The 21,460-nt window shown below is 33.7% G+C and overlaps 1 protein-coding gene across 9 annotated transcripts in view; it reads right to left on the reverse strand.

Annotated features, from left to right (window-relative positions):
• Window positions 1-21,460, reverse strand: part of ASPH (aspartate beta-hydroxylase) — a 115,598-nt gene that overhangs the window by 66,274 nt on the left and 27,864 nt on the right. For 8 of the 9 annotated variants that reach the window (XM_074881922.1, XM_074881914.1, XM_074881947.1 and 5 more), the window contains 7 exons: window positions 7,598-7,687; window positions 6,008-6,082; window positions 5,334-5,495; window positions 4,694-4,753; window positions 2,999-3,055; window positions 2,441-2,485; window positions 1,661-1,696 (listed from right to left, as the gene is read on the reverse strand). In XM_074881922.1, the coding sequence (XP_074738023.1) occupies window positions 1,661-1,696; window positions 2,441-2,485; window positions 2,999-3,055; window positions 4,694-4,753; window positions 5,334-5,495; window positions 6,008-6,082; window positions 7,598-7,687 (525 nt within the window). The remainder of the gene's footprint in view (window positions 1-1,660; window positions 1,697-2,440; window positions 2,486-2,998; window positions 3,056-4,693; window positions 4,754-5,333; window positions 5,496-6,007; window positions 6,083-7,597; window positions 7,688-21,460) is intronic. The other variant, XM_074881905.1, reaches the window with a different exon arrangement.

Genomic DNA, 21,460 nt, shown 5'->3' on the forward strand with positions numbered 1-21,460 from the left:
TTTCAATATACATTTACTGTGAATTTTAGAAATAAAGTTCAATGTTCATCCAGTGTTTTGGATAATTTCATTATCTTAATAGGCACTAGCCCACATCAGAAAAAGATTATTTACATAAGATTTAAAAAAAATAAATCTTTATACTATTGTTTTCTCTTAAAAGGCACTAACAGTCACTTGGCTCCCCATCCATCTTTTTTAAAAAAAGAGTTCTTACAGCATAGTCTTAAAAAAAAATCCAGAACTTTTCACTTTTGATGAAAAATCTCAAACTTGCCTTTTTTTCTAGTTTCACTGCTACAAACTGTATAAAACTCTTCATCATGTAATTACATCAATCCATTTATATACTTCACTGTGGGGCCATGCACTCATTTCAACTGAAGAATTTTTAGCACTAGCAATAACTGCAGAAGGTATGAAGAAATGGTTCCTCCTTTCAATACGCTAGACAGACAAAGTGGGTGCAGCTTACCACAGGCCTTCAGTTTCTCCCAACACCATCGTCCTGGTTTCAGCTGGGATATAGTTAATTTTTCTTCTTAGTAGCTAGAATAGTGCTATGTTTTGGATTTGGTATGAGAAGAATGCTGATAATACACTGATGTTTTCAGCTGTTGCTAAGAGGTCAAGGACTTTCCAACTCATGTCCTGCCCGTGCGCAGGTGTACAAGAGGCCAGGAGGGAGCACGGTCAGAGCACTGGACCTAAATTAGCCAATTAAATATTCCATATCATGTAATGTCATGCTCAGTATATAAAGAAGGGGTGGCCATGAAAGAGGGGGTTCTCTCTCATTGCCAGGATTGCAATTGCAGGATATTGGTATTTCGGGATCACTAGTCGGGAACAGGCTGGGTATCAGTCAGTGGGTGGTGAGCAATCGCATTGTGCATTACCCATTTGTACCTTCAATTATTGTTGTTGGTTTATTTTATTACAATTACTAAACTGTTTTTATCTCAAACTACAAGTCTCCATTTATCCCTCCAATTGTCTTCGTCATCCCCCAGGCAGGGGGAGGGTGAGCGAGCGGCTGCGTAGTGTTTGGCTGCCAATCAAGTTCAAACCACGACAACAGGGCAAGGTAGAAGTGATTACAGGAACTGCAATCTTATTAGAGCTGGTTGCTGATCTGAGTTAAGAACCAAGTCTTACAAAGCAAGAGTTGGAAAAGAAACTCAACTGCTCTGGCCAACAATCATCTTGGCACTGCCCTCTCAGCTTTCTGAGAATTCTAGAAAGCACCAGGATTGGAGAAAATATTACATCAGAGAGTCTGCCAGAAGAGGGGAAACACATCTGATAGAGATGGAGAAGACACGCTGACTCTAGAAAAGAGAAGCTTCTACATCTGCTCATTTCTCAGACATTTGCATCTGAAGCTTTAAAGTGAATCTTCTTGTGGATGTGAACTGCAGTTTTGGAGCTAATGTCAAGGTAATAAAATAACCTAGACGCATATTCTACACTTGCTCCAGTGTTAAGGACTGTTGATTGGTTACATACATATGGGGTTAAACAATAAAAACAAACCCCTTAATTGAGAACTTGCAAAGTAATGTGACAGCATAGAAAATTTTAAGACAAAGTAATTTCACTTTCATATTAACGAAAGACTTTGGTACTGTCATTTCACTAAATACAGCAGTTGTCATACCATGGTCTTCATTATCATCCTCAGGCACTCCATTCTCTGTTTAAAGAAAAAAAAAATCAATATGAAAATTCATAGAATTTTGAGGCAATAAATACACACAAATAACACAGTGTCAAGTTTATTCAGGACAAAAGAGATATTCTAAACTATAGTATTTTATACTGTATTAAAGTTAGTAAGAATTCAACAAAGGTGAAGATTTCTAAAAGATCCTGTGAAAAGAACCGAATCATTTTCTGGCATCACAAGATAGACTTTAAAAAGATAAAGCACTATCAATAGGCTTTTATTATACAGTTCATGAAATAATCTACAAATTACCTACAATTCAGAATTGAAATACTCATAAATCATTTCTATATACAGCAGACTTCTACAGTGGAATTTTGGAATCCACTTGTTATAGCTTGTTTGCTTTCAAAAAAGAAAGATTTTACTACTTTTTTTCTGATACTTGCCACACTAACTTCAACGTCCCTGGCAAATTCAATTTATTTTTTACTCACAGAAACATTTATATGCAATTTAAAATACAAATATCCATTCTCCTGGAAATGTAACCCACAAAATATTATTCTGCCCATTTGGCTGACGTACAGAAAAGTATTACATGTAGATCTCTGTATTTTTTCAGAATGTAAATAAAAATATAGATGTAATAACTTACTAAGGAACCAATGCTATCTATAAGTTCCAATGTTTTGGGGTTTTTTTTTGTCTTGGTTTGGGGCCACAATTCAATAAAACTGCAATAAAAATAAGTAAGACTTTGGACTGTACCTGTGTAATGTTCAATAGCATCTTCTAGCATTAGCTCAGAGTCACCTTAAATAAAAATATTTCATATTTTATATTCTAATCAAATTTTCATGCAACAGCTAAATAGCACAAGAGAAGTTAAAAACATCACATATTTAGCTCAAGAATAACAGAACTAAACATACTGAGTTAATACTACAATGTTTGATTTGAAAGTGACAGCTGCATTGTAAAACACATCCAGGAGCTACACTAAGTCACACAAGATAAATTCATGCATATTTGTATCTGGGCTTAAAATTAGGAATACAAGTAGGTCTTTGACAATCCATTGATTAGACTGAGAGACTCTGGACAGAACAAGATATTTAAGTAAGTATTTGTGGATTGGATTTGTGGAGTATTGTGTTCACAACTGCAATGGTAACACAGCTGCAAAAATCAGGCTTATTTGAAACTACACAAAAAATGGTTTGAAAATAAAACTGTGACTTAGTCAACACGACGCATTACTTTGAAGCACGTTTAAAAAAGTGTAAGTGATTATATTATAATCTGAACTCATTAAAATATACAAACCTGGTGCTTCTGGATCACTTACTGTCTCTTCCACAGTCATAACATATTCATCTGAAACTGTAAATTAAATATGAAAAATAAAGTTTGAAATTAAAAATATGAAGTGTTTTTAATACTCAATTATTTTAACTTGCATCCACGGTGTGTCTTGTCAATTGTTAAGTGTAGCTCCCTAGTTGAAAACTGACAAATTAAAACCTTACAGACACGTGCAACCTGACACATGGCAATCCAATGGAAGGTGTTGGGCCACCTCTTAGTGGTGGGTCACCTGTCAGTCCTCTGTTATACCCTCAGTATGAAAACTATATCCATGAGAGCCATTAGTCTCCATGAATATTTTTTAATAGATCTTCTAATATTAATTTAAAAAAAATGTAATCTTCCCTTATCCTCAAAGTTCTAAAGTAGCTACAGGAGGACCACTGGTGGTGATCTACAGAAGACAAGATAAGAGATAGACAAGACAGAAGACAAGATAAGAGCCAGAAATCACACCTTGAGAAATCTGTACATTTACTTCTGGCATCACAGATTTAGAGCAATTTACTTCTTTTCATTGCATAGCTAAATACATGGATTATTTTCTTCTGTCACTATAATTTTTTGTGATGTTATTAATACACTCAGTATGATACACCTGACAACACATGGTATTGAAGGTAAAGTAACTATCCTTTTACTTTGGAAGCATTGCAGCTTGGATTCTAAATCAGTAACTGGAAAGCAGTAATCTCCCAAGAAGATAGGAATAAGCAGTTTTAGCTGTATCAAACAAATAAAATTATTTTTCTTTCCTATTTGGCATCAAACAAAACTATGAAGTTCAGAACTAACATTGAGCCAAAGGTAAGAAGCCTAGTCCAAAAAGAAATCAATGTCTAATGAGGTTGCGTGTATTATAAAGAAGCGTTATTATCATCTAGAAGAAAATACTTATCAGATAGCAGGGAAATTGTAATATCCACCTAATGTTTCTTCATAATGGGAAAGATGAGCTAATGCCATTGTATGTAGTATCAAACAATATGAAGATAACTATAAGCTAATTGGATTAGTCCAGGCCAAATTTCACGAAGTTTGAAAGATGAATTAGGGTGTGCAGAAAGACAGTGTCAAGGATAGCTCAGAACAAAGTCCTTGGTGCTGACTCACTCTCCAATAGTATAATCTGCCATAAAGAAACAATCAGTCCTGAAGGGAAGGTTACAAACTGGATGCTTCTGAAAGGTGACAGGTTCTATGTGAGAACACAGGTTTCTGACTAATGACAAGAATAACAGGCTAGAAGGACCTTAGCATTGTAGACTATAAGAAGATAGTAATATAAGCAATATATCTCATTCTCTCTTTCTTAAGACTGTACAAACACAGATCTCTTGCTTATCCAGATCCAATCATACACAAAGACAGAAACACATAAAAAACTAAAAATGAAGTTGTTGCACAAATGAAAGCAAAGTTTCCATACCTATCATCCATTCTTTTTAAGAACCATTTGCAATGGCAAATATGTCATCTCAGTCAGAGTAAAAACATCCAAGACAATCAAAAAACAGTTGTTTGGAGAAAAAAAAAAATTCAAAATTACGGATTACTAAACCAGTCTAGCCTTTTCCATTTTGCTTTCTCATACAATTTGCTACATGTAGGCAGAAAACCAATATTACCATGTTTGGAAAAACAAAATTATACCTAGAGCTTCATATGGTTCAGGCTCTATCACTTCAAGTTCATCTGCCAAAAGATCGGCATCTGAGAAACAAACATGTATTTACACACTTTAAACTTTTTAACTCAATACATGATACCGCACACCCTATAACAGAATATTATGAGCACCTTCTTTATATGATGTTATGTTCTCAGCAGGACTTGCAATATAGTTCATATATAACATTCTCTTAAGAGATCCACATTAGAGGAAAGTAGAGTGAGAATAAGTCTGTCTACAAAAGTCTGTGCTAATAAACTCTTAAAATTTAGTTTAATAAGCTAGAAAGTTGAGAAGCAGACTCCATACAGATATTATAGAAGTCCCTCTACAGAGGGGAAATATGCATAGTTGGAGCACAGATTAATTTGTTTGGTTGCAAGCCAATATACAGTAAGTAAACAAAAATATATAATTACCTGGGTTCCAAAACACATGGCATTAAAATATCCCATTTTGATTTTAAAAATATTTATCTGCTAAATAATACTTGCCGTGTTGACATTTGCTAAGTATTGCACGTAGAAATCAAGAATCAGGTTTTTAATGAGACATATTTCCTTTCGTCTATCCTTATTTTTGGCAAAATTTAATTTTAAATATATTTAGTCATTCAGATACCTTTCTGAACTGAGTCTGGCGTCTCATATGCTTCTGGCATTTCATTCTCTAATTCTCTGAGCAAATCATCTGTTGTAGGTGCTTCAATAGTTTCTCCAGGTATTTCTTCCTTCACTTGCCACTGGTCATTTATACTTTCAACTACATCCTCGTGTCTCTCTCCTGATCAATAATACAGATTGTTAGAGAATACATACTCTTTGGTAAATTCTATTATCAGCAAATATTCAGTCTTCAGCATACCCTTCACGTTTTTCAACTAGTCCCTGAAGGGGATGAGGAGGGCGACCAGATGACTTGTTTGTACCTTACAGCAGTATAAACCCAAAGTATCCGCACTGACTTGCCAGTGCCTTCTTTGCTCATGGAGAGAATCACCATAAAAGCCATCTCTGTTTACCCATTCTTCCACTCTACACAGTATTTTGAGAAAGTTTTTATCAACTGGCTGATTTAAGCTACTGCTGCCAAACACCCCTGGGTAAGAGACCACAGTTTTAAGATTTGGTGTCTGAACTTTCTGAATTTTCTTGAAAATGACAAATTAGCTGAGTAGAATGCTTTGTGCAGGCAAAAGTGCTTTAAGTGCATACCAAAACCAGACTCCGAGATTCATCTAGCCTATGGCAGTATTATTATTACTCTTCAGTGATTTCTAAGTGCTAATGTATTACCAGGCTGGGAATGGAGAGCTTCATGAAGAACAGACTGAAATTCCTCTTCCAATTCTACGTCAGCATTCTTGTGCTCTAAAAGGATTACAAATTGCAGTGAAGGTAAGTGCAAATGGCAAAGTCTAAACATTAGCTCAAGGCTTGCAGCTTTCAGTAGCCTCCATAAAGTTCTTAGTCCATTCCATAAAGTTCCATAGAGTTTGACTTGGTGCACCTCTGCAACTCGTGCAATTAAGAGAAACAATTTCATTTTGCCTGCTCTTCAATATGGAAAGTATTGCATCAATCACATCAGATCCATTCTGAAGATGAAATGGAAGAATTTATCTACACTGGATCTTCTGCACATATTTTTTTCTCAGTGACATTAACATTAATAACTTCAGATAACTATTTAAACCAAGAACTCTCTTCTATAATTATTTTACTAACACTCTTATCCATTACTTTCCTACAATCTAGGCAGCAGCACTAGCATGTCATATTTGACAACAAAATGTCACTTGCAGAAGAGGTGTTTTGTTGACTTTATAAACAGGGAAAATACATACTAACATTACAATATCAAGGTCTTCCCCTGGCAACTCATACCAGAATAAATCACAAACTGAGTTCAGGGACAAGTGATTGTCATCTAACACACCGGACCAGGACATAACAGGGATTTCTATGAAGTGTTGCCTTCGTATAAATGTCCTGAAATTGAGAAACTCAACAGCACAAAGCCAAATCATAGCTGCATTTTTCAAATATATATCCAAAATGGTATCAGTTATGGGGAAAAAAAAAGGAAATAACAACTTAACAATATATTTTATAAATGATAACTTAAGTAATGCAAGTCTTTTAAAACAAATTCTATATTCTATTTTACTGACAATATGCCCCACATTTGTGGCTTATTGTGTTAGGTTCACATAAACATCAAGATAAGCTTCTTCAAGGAACAGGAAAAAATACGTATTCTCTGAATAACACTAAAATGCGAATCACGTATCTGAAGTCTGACATGTAAAAACATCTTTTCTTGAATTCCTCTCGAACCTAGTAAATTTTACTAATACTTATGTGGCTTTTAAAATGTTTAAATTATTGTTTTCAACACCAGAAACTGTACTTATTGTATTGTATTGGTTTTGGTAGAAAAGTGAATATTTGATTAACCTTATAAAGTTGGTTGCTGGTGGGGTTTTTTTTTCCTTACTTTTTTTTTTTTTTGTCATTGTTTTTGTTTAAGGTGGAAAATCTGCTGTTATTCTGACTGGGTACACTGTTGCATGTGTATCAAAACCACAACTGTACATCAGCAGAAAGTTATTCTGATGTGATGTGGTTCCAGTGGTAATCATGAAAGCTGACAAGAGTGCCTTCTATACATTTAAATTATAAACTTTTCATGATCAGTCATTATATAAAAGTTATGAACAGTGATTCCCATTAAATAAACTATAGTGGATAAGCAGCACATAAAAGTGATTAAAGATTCCTTTTTCTCCCCAAAGAAATAACACAATGAGTTTACATGTTGAGGAAATTGAATTATAATTCAAATGAAGCATTGTTTCACCTATGGTTTATGGAAGGCCTTACCTGATTCCACATACGACTTCTCAGCAGGCTGGATGGTCTCCTCAGATTCTGGTGATGCTGGCTGTGCTGGGACAGATCTTTCTTTAAGGCCTGCATTTTTCAGTTATAAAGTTAACTTTATGCTCCTTTTGATCTGATTCAATTATAAACTAAGAAACTAAATTAAATTAACTAATGTTAAACTCTCCAAAATGCATTCAAACACTTAATTACAATTACAGGGTGGTCCTGATATACAGTGATATATACAAAGACTAAAGTGTATTCAGATAGTAAACAAATGTTTTGAAGACAAACACACAAGGGGAAAGAAGGGACAGAAATTTAAGCACTTGCCTTTATTTCAAAGTGACCGAACAAATGACTATGCTATTCTCAACATCTATTCAGTATCCAGGAGAAAAACAGGCAGCAGGTTTTTCCTCACTGTTTTTCTCTTTGGGCAAAAAGTGCTTCATGTGATCAGCATTTTTAGGTTTTATGAAGAACTAATTTGAACTTTACAACATGCTGCTCAGAATGAGAACAGGTATTTTAAATTCATGTGTTAACTCTTAGAAGATCTGATGAAGAGAACTGTAGGTTCTTCAGAATAAAGTGATCTCAATCTCCAGTTTCTTTTGACAACTAAATTACCACAGAAAAAGTATGACTGGTGGAATTTCACCAGTCACATGCTTATTATCTATACCACAGAGTTTTTCTAGATCAAAACACAATTAAAAGAAAGCAACCAATAACAGCAATGATCAACACCATGGTAGTAGATAAAGATAATTCATAGCCTTGAAAGATTATGCCACATCTTAAGACACTACATCCTTAAGAAAGAATGTACTGGTATCAGCCTAATCCTCCTCTCAACTACCCCTTATGAAGGATTCAAGCAAGACTTAAACAAGAGAGGTTCAGACTAGATATTAGAAAAATTTACACATACACACATGCACCCACACCCACACCCCATCATGACAGTCAAATCCATGGAAAAGGCTGCACAGAGAGGTTGTGTATTCCCATCTTTGGAGGTTTTAAAGACCACGCTGGGTAACAGCCAGCACAACCTGGTCATACCTCTGAGATGACCTTGTTTTAAGCAGGATGTTGGAATAAGGATCGCCTGAAGTCACTACCAAATGTAATTCTCCTATAGTCCTACATAATTTTTCCTAGGTTCATATTTAGGTATAAGTTCCAAGGTCAATTAAGATAAAACTACCTTCTTAACACACTGCCCCAAACAAATGAGTTTCTCAAGAGCTATATGCACAGAAATCAAGAGAAAAACAATATTTAGGAAAGCAGAGGCTACACTACAATGAACACTCCTGTAATGATAACAATCTTTAGTAACTTTAACCAGAACAATATGAGTATTATATTTCAAGCCAGTAAAGTTTTTTTTTTAAAAAAATAATTGCTAGATTTCTACTGCAGTCAATTAGGTCTAGTATGCCTCAAAACAACTTTGTGTACACTAAAGATTTTATTATTTTGACTCGTGAGAAAACATTTATTCCATTACTCTATAAAAGTAATGGGAACAGGAATAACAGAATTAATTCTACTTACACCTTTTTATATTATTTAAATCACATAAAGTAGTTAAGCTGTATCTGAAAGTACTGTAACTAAAAGTCTGCTACTATGGAGTCAAAACCAGAAGCTAGAAGAAAAAAGCCAAATTTACACTTAAATTTTTTTACCAATTTTCTTCTGTGTCATTAAAATAACCCTGAAATATTAAAAAATATTAAGACTTACATTCATCTTTTGCTGCAGTAATATTAATGGCTACAAGAGTAAGAAGTTACTTCCTCTTACAATTATCTTTAACTACATATGGAGACTAACCTGGTTACTTATATTAGCCACTGTCTCACACTTCAGAATTTGGAAACATAGAAACAGCAACCCTGCTTTCACAAATACAATTCACTTCCCTTACATATAGACCTCTTTAAATAAGTGTTCATGTTCTCCAATAACCCACATCTCCAATTCCAGACGACCACTTGCTTTGTTTCATGAATAATAAATGGATTCTAAGTATTTCAAAAGATAATCAATATTTCACAGCCAACAAGCACTTAGAGTGTGTAAAAGGAAAGATGGGACTAGCAAGAATATTTCTTTGTTTTGCTTGCACATTTCTCAACTTTGTTTTCAAGCTTTTTATACACTTCTATTATGCGTTTATCACTGATTCCTATTCAATCCTGTTGAGTATGTAATATGGTAAGTCATTTACTTTTTTCAAGATACCATTTTCTCTCATCTTTTTAATAAATTTGCACTCAGTTTTTACTTGTGTGGTGCATTTTTTGAGCTTATGTGGTAACTTGCCATGTTAAGTTTAATGACAATAATTTTTCATAGAGATGTACAACAGCACAACAGATCATTGGGGCAAAAAATCTCATTTTATTGTGTGGCTATCTGTATAGCCTGGAGTGCTGCTCAAATAAAATGTTATTTGGAAAAAAACAAAATAACCAAACAAACTTTTTTAGAACCAGATAGTTTAGAACCAGGGCTACAGATACAATAATATATTAATCAGGAAGGCAACTCATTTGAAATTTCACTCCCAGAGTTACAACTTCTGTCCGACTAGGGAAGAAAATAAGAAGTGATGTGCAGTATACCACTGTGCCACTGTTCATGTGATTTGAGTGCTCCTCTGTCAAATATGTATCTTAACACTTATCAGAGCAAAGATGAGTAAACATGTCTACCATCACTGAAACCTAAGAGAAAATGCTCATTATTCAAGTGCATTTATTAGATCTTCATTCTGTCAAGTTTTTTGCTAAGCACTATAATGTTCACAACACACACAACTTTCCCTTCTTCTTCACACATATATATTTAGAAAATAGCTCAGTATATCATCTCTGTTAATTATCACAGCTAGAATCTTAAGCTACTGTACTATTTTTTACAGCTTTCATTTGAACTATTTTTCATAAATTTCCTCTTAATAAAAAAAAAAAAAAAAGGAAAATAAGATTATCAGATTATATTTTATCCTCTTACCACATCTTATACCTCTAGGGATCAAAACATCTTACAGACATGTATGTGCTGTATCAAAAGTCTGAAGTAAGTGTATTGACAACTGTTATACACAAAGTTTAAGCAAAACCACAAACAGAATCAACTTTCAGGACTTTAATCTTACACCATCACCCACATGCATATGCTGCTCATGCTCAATTTCACTCCTTAATTTTGTTTTCTTTAAAATAATACTGCAGTATAACAATAATAAAATCTTCAACTGTAACTTCAAATTTTGTTCTGAATCTTGTGTAATTTTATTGTGCAATTAATATTTCAATATACTAAGCAATATTATTTGTCTAGTAAAAGTAGAAATTATTCCTTTCCCACATAAACTTGAAAGCAAGTATAGATTCAATAACATACTGAAATATCTCTGCAGAAATGTTTTGTAACTCTGTTTATTCTACGAGACTGCTGGATAAATCGCTCCTTGGTGCTAAAAATACAGAAGCTATAAGAGCAAACACAGGAGCTTGCTTACAGAAGTATCACGTACTTGAAAAGTGTTTGAAGAAAATAATAGTTACAAAAATACATAAGCTGTTCTCTAATCAAGTTCAACCAGAATACAGTAGTAGTAGTAGCATATCACTTCTTAAAATGTGATTGGAATCAAACCCATTAGTGGTGGCCTAATTCATTACCAGAAGGCTTGAAAAACTCAGAAAAATCAGGACACAGTTATCTAAAAAGTGACAATGAATCAAGTTTTCAGACCTAAAGATAGCTAAAAAATAAATAAATAAAGGAAAGAAGAAAGCAGAATGAATTGTCACAGGATCAATAAACAAAAGTGTTGCATTGTTTTGGTTGGATATACACTAAAGTCTCATAAATAAATGTAACACTGAAGTTGGTTTGAGTGTTCATGTAGGAAAGAGTTTTCTTGGTCTACTTAGGGGAAAAAAGTTTAGCAGGGAATAATTTACATTTATCTGATAAATTCCTATGACAATACATTCTATCAATGCTCCTCTTGGTTGTTTTAGTGAAACAGAAATATCTTCCTGTGATTTCCACTACATGTGTCCAGATAATCCTCTTAATATTGCTTTAAACTTGCATTTGATACACGACATTACACTTTCATTCCCACATCAATAAAATAGCATTTTAATATAAGGAAACAAAGAAAGGAAAAAAAACCCACAGAATAAGAGTATGCTTGAAGTAACTGGCATCAGTTTGACATTTTCAATACACATTGTTAACCAGGCATATTAACATATGTACATATTTGAGTTTCACAGCAGACATTTTTGCTTTGTGTTTACAATGCCAGCACACGCTTAACAGTTTTCAAAAAATTATTATATATAGCCTTTGTTCACACTTATTTCCAGAAAACCTTATCTTCTTATTGCCGTATTTACCACATTCATATAAATATGCTGAATTTCTCATTCTTGAGGTCTGTTCCTCATTAGCAGAACCAGAACTCTCTTTATTTCTTTTCTTTCTTGTCTTCCTTGGATGGGTTTTTAACTATCTTTTTTGTTTCTTTGTCTTTTCCCACCTGAATAGTACCATCCTTTTCACTGGCTGATTTTTTTGTAGTCTCCTTGGATTTTACATTTTTAGCTAGGCCTTTTTCCTTTTCCTTTCCTCTGTCTCTTTTAGCCTTGTCAGAATCTTTCTTTAATTTATTCGTATCAACAGCTTTCTTGTCCTTTCGATCAGTAGCATCTTTTCCTTTCCTGGCTTTCTTTTTTTCTTCCTCATCTTTGATTTCCTCCTTCTTGGATTCCTGCTTCTCCCTTAATTTCTTGAGCGGTTCTTTAATAGCTTCTTTTACTTTTTAGTTTTTCATTTAAAAAAGAGGAAATGTTCAATAAGAGAACCATTCTTGGATCAGAAAACATCTTATGAACAACTATCTAAAAGCCTTGATCGAATTCTTCCTTAATATTTGTTAGATGCCAATTTAAACTTGTATGATTAACTATATAAGCTTTAAGCAATTTAAACAAATTAGTTTCAAATTTTAGCAATATCTCACACCATGCAGCCAGCCAATAACCTTAGCTTTCTGCACCGGCATCCGAATAAAGCATTAATCTAGTGAAAACCATGCCTCTGTTATCTTACTGTTAACTAACTTCTGCAGAATGGTAAAACCAGTTTTGTCTGTGAGCATGAAAATCATAGTGAATTTTGAATCTTTGACAATGGTATGACAACTGTAAGATCTATAAATATCAAGAGCACCTCCAAAAGAAATTTTTTTCACAATTTTCTCAACTTTCTACAACTACAAATGAAAGTGTTATAACAATACTAATGTATATTACAACATTTTACTGACATTACCTCAGATTAAGCCAAGACTTAAAAATATATCTGAAGTATATATTTTACAAAAATAAGAAATAAGTACACAATAATTAAGAAGAAACAGCAATGTCCTAGTGAATTAAAAAAACTCCAAAAAAGTTAACTTGGTTTGACCATATTCAGTGAAAACAAAGTAACAATTGTAAATTAATTCCTAAATCTTTGCTTTTCCATATGTAGCATTATTAGCAACACTTTTTTGTTTGTTTTACTTTTTGAATTGTCTCTCTTGCACTTATTTTCTCTATTTCAATTCACATTTGGCTGTGACATGGTATCTAGATAACACATCAGAAGAACAGTCAGAACAGCATCCTTGAAATTTAAATGTTCAGTATTTACTTCCACTTTGCCCACAGTTTTGAAAAAAATTGTCAATACCAGCATTATTCTCCAGAATAAGGAATTTTTAACTCAATAAAATTTAGAAATTTTTCCATTAAATCTCTGTATGCAATATTTGTATTTAATTTTAATATTAATACTCCCACATTATTAAAAAAGCAATAAATATTTTATATATAAAATACAACAGCTCTATTTTTATTTAAACTTTTGAGAGAAACTGCAGTCTGTTGAGGTAAAAAGCAGGCACGCAACATTTGTCCTGTAACATCTGCCTCTTGCTGTGTAACATTTCTGTGGAGTGAACAATTCAATCACACAGCTTAGTCTAAAAGGAGTAACATCACATTTCCTTCCAACTCTTTTTTGGGATAAAGCACTTGAAATATATCATACCATTTCTTCATTCTCATATCAAACATTGAAAAATAATCCAAAGCTCAGGAATGAATTGTTAAATGCCATTTATTACATTCTTGGAAACACACAATTTGCAACCAAGTCATACCAAGCACAATGTGGAACAAATTCTAAAAATTTCAACTTGCATGCAAGATGCTAAGTCACATTCATATAAGCATGAGAGCTTCCCTCAGCAAATGCACTTTTTTCCTAATAATAGTTTGTATTACAAACAGCATGAATTTTTCACATACTGCTAGAAAAAACACATTAAAGTCTAAGTGTCCTTAATGCAACAGAGACTTCTTTACACAGCACAATGCTGTGTGCAGATAACTAAGAACATATAAAAAGTTAAGCACCTGAAGTACATCTGGTACTTTGGTGTTTTGATGAGGCTAATTAGCTTTTTTAGTCTCTCTGTTGCACTCAACACATTCAGACCATTATGTCCTGTTTATACAGCAACGCAATTATAAATAAATATATGGCATAAATCGGTTGCAAGCTATCCTAGTATAAGCTTTTGGAAAATTTATAAGTATCATCACTGCAATCAATCCTGCAAATAATATTAAAGGGGAAGTTATTAACTTTATCTAAATTTCTCCTCCCATAAGAAGGAAATAGATAAAAGTATTGGAAGTACAGACTTAAGCAGAAATTAAGATGCTCAAGTTCAATTACGATATAGTAATCGTATCATGAATTCATGAAAGACATGAAAGATAACTAAAGGAGGATTTCACACAGAGCAAAATCTGCATATACACAAGAACATTTTTTAAACATGCAGAATATGAAGTTATCATAAACTACTTAAAATCCAAACAAGACAACTGTTGTAAAAATTTGCACAAACAAAATATAATCTCTAGTTAGGAAAGCACTCACATTGCCATTAAATCACAATCTGTAGCAAAAAAAATCTTACTGAAAAATGGGGAGGATAATAGTTTGCTGCACCATTAGACAACACTTAGCCAACACAGCTAGTATTAGTAAACATTATTATAACCTGCAATCTGTATTTGCAATGCGCATGCATTTCAGACATCACTATCTGCGTAAAGTTCCACAAGAAAAAGAACATTAAAAATACCTTTGACTTTAGTTTTTTTCTTGGCTACCCCTCCTGGCTCCTCACCTGATTTGTTGCAAAATGGAAACAGGTTATGAACATATCTGTGATGTTCAACAAACATGACATAAAATTTTCCAATCTGCCATGCTATGTAAAAAGTTATCTTTACATAGTACACTGCAATGCTATGGAGAGATACCAAATACTAACTTGTAAATAATAAAGCATCTTCAGTAGCAAGACCACCACAAGTACTGAGATGGAAGACTAATTAATCCAAGAAAAGTACATTACCAGATGCACACTACTTGAGATGCTTCTTAACTTCTTAGAGCTAGTTCAGCTCTCTCCAGACAGTGTGATGCCACATAATTATGACCAACATCCCAATTGATTTCTCTGCTAGGTACTGTGTCAGTTCTCTCAAACCCACTAACTCATTTTTCAATACAATTTTATAAATATTTAATAAACATATTAACGCAAAAGATCTTCAAGTACATATGTACTGTAGGTTATATTAATGGAGTATTTTCTTACAATGAATTACAATTTATGTTTCTTTATCCAATAGAAAATATATTTTGGCAAAGGTATTGCTCATCTTCCAAAAAGCAGTTGTCATTTCAGTTCAGTTAAAATACTGCTTTACTTTAGATTATTTAAGACTGCTAAGACTTTTCTTAAAAAAAAAAAACCCTTATTCTCCAAAGTCAGGTGCTGTCCTCTTTCCACACTGTAGCTAAACTTCATTTAGCATCTTGATTGTGCTTTATACCTAGTTCCACAAGACGCATGAAGGCAAAATCCTTCCCCAAAATACAGATAATAGTTAGCTTCATGTTTCTAATACCATAAAAAGAGATTGGATTATCACCATCATGCTGCTGTGGCATAAGACCTAAACCCCATAAACACAACTATCTTAACAAGTCATGTGCACTGCTACCCAAAATCCAACTAGAAAGTTAAGAAAAGTTATGGTAAATATATTTTTAGAACTCATAATCTTATTAAACTTGAAGAGATATTCCCATGTCTCAACATTAGGCTTCTCAGACATATAAAGCATCTACACTGGACATCTGAACATCAAGCTTAGGTTTCCAGAAAACAGTAACTACCCAAACTGCATCAATATATCTCAACATTTATTCTTAAAAAATAAAACCCTCATATCCTACACTAAAAAAAAAGTTCACAGATTTAAAGAATGCAGCCATTGAAGTTATTGTAATCAACTTTCGTCTAATTTCTATTTTACATGTTTTCAAAATATCAAACATTGACATTATGGCCAAAATTTCTTAAAAATAGGTTAGCCAGGTAGAAATACAATTTTTAGATCAATTTCCTTACAAACCTGGGATATGAAAGCCTCTTTACACTCTTCTCTCACAGATTACCATCATTGCTGAAGTCCAGAGTTCTAACTTGACTATATTCATTATTCAATCTTATTACTTCTAAGCAGTTTGTGGAAGAATAAGTAAACGATTTTCTCATATAAAAGGAAGAATAGACTTCAACTTTGTTACACCACAGCACAAATAAAAATATAAATAATAAAAGGTACTCAAAGTTGCACAAAGCCATATTGAAATTTCCAGCTCCTCCCCTCTTTTCATAGTAAATGTTACTGGATATTTTAAGAAATACTCTTAAAAGCTTGCTTTGACAGGGAAAACAGAAAATTTTACGAAGATCTGTATACACAAAAATTATCATACAGATATTTGAAATTATTTTTAAATAGAAATATATGCACTACATGGAAAGATTACACAATAGCTTGTTCACTGATTATTGATATTTTACTTGTTAAATATTCAGGCAAGCAGTAATTTGTTTCAAACTGCTTTTATACAATGAAAAGTGTAAGATTCTCAGCAAATTATCAATGCATGACAATTCTGTAAATCATGTTTAGTCCACTACAAAAAGGACATTGAATTACTCAAGTGTGTCCAAAGAAGGGCAACAAAGCTGGTGAAGGGTCTGGAGAACAGATCTTATGAGGAACAGCTGAGGGAACTGGGGTTGTTTAGTCTGGAGAAGAGGAGGCTGAGGGGAGACCTCATCGCCCTCTACAACTACCTGAAAGGAGGTTGCAGAGAGCTGGGGATGAGTCTCTTTAACCAAGTAACAAGCGATAGGACAAGAGGGAATGGCCTCAAGTTGCTCCAGGGAAGGTTTAGACTGGATATCAGGAAGTATTTCTTTACAGAACGGGTTGTTAGGCATTGGAATGGGCTGCCCAGGGCAGTGGTGGAGTCCCCATCCCTGGAGGTGTTGACATAGTGCTTAGGGATATGGTGTAGTTGAGAATGGTCAGTGTTAGGTTAATGGTTGACTGGATGATCTTCAAGGTCTTTTCCAACCTTGATGATTCGGTGATTCTGTAACATATTATGAATAGACCCATTTACAGGAAAAGTATGTAGAATAATATATTTCAAAATCTTAATATTATGTAATAATCACAAGACAGAAATCCTGCTGCATCTTGATTTCCATCTGGAATGGGTTCCCCCAATGGCTACGGCACAGGGAGGTCTCATTTATGAACCCCAAATAGGCTGAAGCAAGACACGGGTGCAAAAGACTTTACTTTTCCAAGATAGCAATGTCCTGGAGCACGTGATAAAATCTGCCATCTAAGTAAACTCATTGGCAAAGACTTAGGCTCTTACAGCCTTGGGGAACACAAACCTACGTCCAGAATTTTATGAATCATGGAACTAAACTTGTGGACTCTTATTCTAAGTTCCAATTCAAGTGTCTTTGCACTCTTTTTGAGCTAGTTTTTAAGTTCATTCTTTTTTCCACTCAGTCCTGAAACATAAATGTCCAGTGCTGGCAGTACAAAAATAAATACAGAATTTATAACCACATATGTGGTTATAGTGGAATGTCAGACATGGCTACTATTGGAGTCAGTGAATTAAAAAGTAGACTTCAAAGTTAACATAGACAGATAGGTTTCCAATATTTGCCAAAGAAATGCTTTACATAGTCATACTAAAAATTAATTATTTATGTCCAAGTGGTTATTTTTACATAACGCTTAATGGTAGATAACTTAGTATCTTAACTGATTCTTTGAAACTTAGAATATTACAGAGCATTTTAACTCTGTTACAAGATCCAGTTGTTTCCTCTATTCTTCCTCATAAAAATCTTCAACCTCCACAAAAAGAACCTCCAAGTGAGAACACAGCTTTAGAATTTCAGCATGAAAAGAAAAATATATGAATACTATTTTTATTCAGAAAGATAAGCATTGGCAAAAAACATAATAGATGACACAAAGCATTCAGTCTTTCTAAGCAGTTCCACAGATGCTGACAAATAACATTCTCATATTTAACAATATATTGAGAAAACTGACATTTATTTTTGCATATGCAAATTTTGCATTATTCATTTAGTAATACTGAAAATAATAGACTTGCTATAGAAAAGGCTTTGCCACATGGAAAAATTCCTGTAAATCAATTTCACCACAACATCTACCTGCATAAACCCTTTTAACCTGCAGCATCATTAACAAATGCAAGCTAATTAAGATGGCTTATCCACTTACATGTGAGAGAGGAAGAGGCTACTTTGCATTTACCATAGAAAGCATATGGTCAAGGTTAGCACTAAGCAGCTGACAGAACTTGCTACCTTTCTGCAATTTGGGCCTGGGTAACAGAACAGAAAGTGTCAAGCTTTTAACATTAGGGCTTATGTTTAGACTTTTGCCTGAATTCACGAGGTCCCATCAAAAACCCCCTTCACCACACAGAAAGTTAACAAAAGATGGTAAAATTGCAGAACTAAAAAGAGAAATACAAGTCTATAAGCCAAAACAGTTAATCTTTTTTCTCTCCTTTTTGTTTTCCTTCTCCAGAACAACTGCAAGTCAGAAAAAGATATCACTGTTTGTGTATGCACTTGCACATAATTATTACTATTATTCTGCATTTATAATATGCTACATTGGATATACAAGGTCTGCTAAACAAAATAGCTTACTGACAGAAAGCTAGCACCTACTCACCTTAAACTGAACTCATTACCTGTATGCAGAGCACTGGGCATACCAAAGCCTGTAACCCTCCCAAACACAAGAGAGCTTTTCTAATTCATTAAACTAGCATTAAAAAAAAAAAAGAAAAACTCTCAATATATTCTCAGTAAGTTGCTTTAATATCTCTTGCTTATTTAACTGCCTAATTTTAGAGGAAAAATCCAAATCAGAGACATGGGCCAGAAAGCATTTTCTTTTCTGAAGTCACAGATGCATATGTTGCATCTTGTATGCGAAGATGTAAGAAACGAACAAGCAAGTCTTGCCTTTATGCTGAGGAATTCATCCTAACTGACTATTAGGAAGACAATATTTAATGTATTTCATGCTGCTGTGCCATCATTATGATAGCTGCTTAACTGATGCCAACTGAATAGGGAAAATAGTATGCATCTATCCAAAATGACTGAACTGTACATAATGGCTTTCCCCCAGCTCTCAAATACTAATCAAATCACGTTTACAATATAGGTGGGTTTTTTCCCCCCCATCTGACCATGAAATGAAATGAAAATCCTTCCAACGCTTCAATGCATTCTTCTTCCACCCCTCCATCCAATTGTAATCTGTATGAATAACTGTCATAAAAATTCAATTTCTTCTAAGGACAGTCAACTGAGACTAACTAATAATGCAAAATTACCATAAAATGAAACCTACAGATGGTAAGCCTTATTCACTGACCTTGAAACAAATTTCAAGAGTGAAAGATTGAACACGCTCTCAAAAAAGCTCACCAGGGGAAGTATTGGCAAAAAGTTGTTGCAATATGAATTTCAACAGATAAGCAAACAATTTTCTGTTTATTCTTTTCAATTCTAAGTTATTCTGTATATTATGAATGTTGTGATTTCCACACACACACCCACCCCCCCCCCCCTAAACACTGTCTTACTTCCAAATTAAATATTGTTGAAGGTGGTCACAGAAATCTGGGGTTCAAACCTTCCATAAGTTCTCAGCCATGACACATATATGGGTATTAAGGGTATTTTCCTTACAATTTCTTTACATTAGTAACACAATAAAGCAAGCAAGATCTTATGATACAAAGGTTAATGTAGTGTGAAGGTTGTAAACTTCGGCTGAAGACTGGCAGTTAAAATATCAAACATCTACCAACACGAGAAAACAGAAAAGCAAAACATTCCACATATTTCCACTGGCCAATCTGGAAGACTATAATTTTAGTCACAAACATTTACTTCTGAAGCTCTGTAAAATTTAATATAAATTACCTGTAAGGAATATGAAGGGAGCTAATGAAAGCTCCATGTCCAATTTAACATAAAATCACTCAATTTTCATTCTTTACTAGCTACAAAACCTAGCAAGTTCCTATCACTTAAATAATGTATTTTCCTCATTAAAAACACTGCTACTAATTTGCTCCTATTTTAAATTCTCAAAACAAAAACAGTAGGTAGAAATCAGCAGCTTTGTCTTCTAAAATAATTATTCTAAAATAATATCAGAAGCCAAAGTTGCTACAGCTTTCTACCTACAGTTTAAAACCACTTTAAAAGTTTTCTGGATTTTTTTTAAAACATTAATATACTGACTGTATTTTACATAATTGATAGTCACCAAAAATCAAACTAAAAGTTTAGGTTTCAATTTCCTCAACTAATTTCAAACACTTTGTGTGGACTTAGAAGCAAGAGTTGATACACAGTTCAGTTTTCCTTGTTTATTTGCACATCATACTCAGTTCAACCTTTTTGCTATTAAAATGCTTTTTTTATTAAAAAAAAAAAAAGACACCATGCTGATATAACTGAAGACTCATCTAAATCTTATTACCACCCTTACTAGTCAAGTCCTGCTTGCAATCACAATTAATGCCATACATCAAAATCAAACTCTGCTACCCCTAACTCTAGGAGAGCTTTAATAGCTCTGCTCACCACTGGTGAGGGTTTAATTGTTAACTCAACAGGAACGCCACCAGGCAAGAGTGAACACTTCCGAAAAAAAACCCCTACATTCCAGAAACTAAACACTCTAGCAAGTAAGTCACTGTTAGCATTTCCCCTATGTCTTCCCCCACCACCCCTTTTTCTCCTCCCACAAATTCTTTATTCCCACTGTAATTATTTTTGAGAGAACTTACACACTTAATAAAATCAACAAGGTTGATTTTATCAAATCAGAACTTTCTTGGCCTGCATTTCATCTTCCTAGCCCAAGTGAAATTAATTTACTCTTTACTGATGTGACCATTACCCATTTCAGTGCCTGCAGCTTTCTCATGGTTCAAGCAAAACATCTATCTCTATTTCACTTTAAACTTCATCAGATTATCAGTGTGTATTTTAACTATTTGGTATAAATTTCATGATACAGAATTCTCATAATAGATGTTTTCCTCCTCTTTTTGGCTATCTAGTTCCATTGCTGAACCATCTACAACAGAATTCAATGTTCCAGGACAATTTTTCTAATTCATACTGACAGATACTATCTCACAATAGTGAGGAAACTCATTTCTAATTCAAATCTGCTTCTAAAATTAAAAGAGAAAAAAACACTAAACAAAACAAACCAAGCT

This window comes from Strix uralensis, chromosome 1, assembly GCF_047716275.1.
Source record: "Strix uralensis isolate ZFMK-TIS-50842 chromosome 1, bStrUra1, whole genome shotgun sequence".
NCBI lineage: Eukaryota > Metazoa > Chordata > Aves > Strigiformes > Strigidae > Strix > Strix uralensis.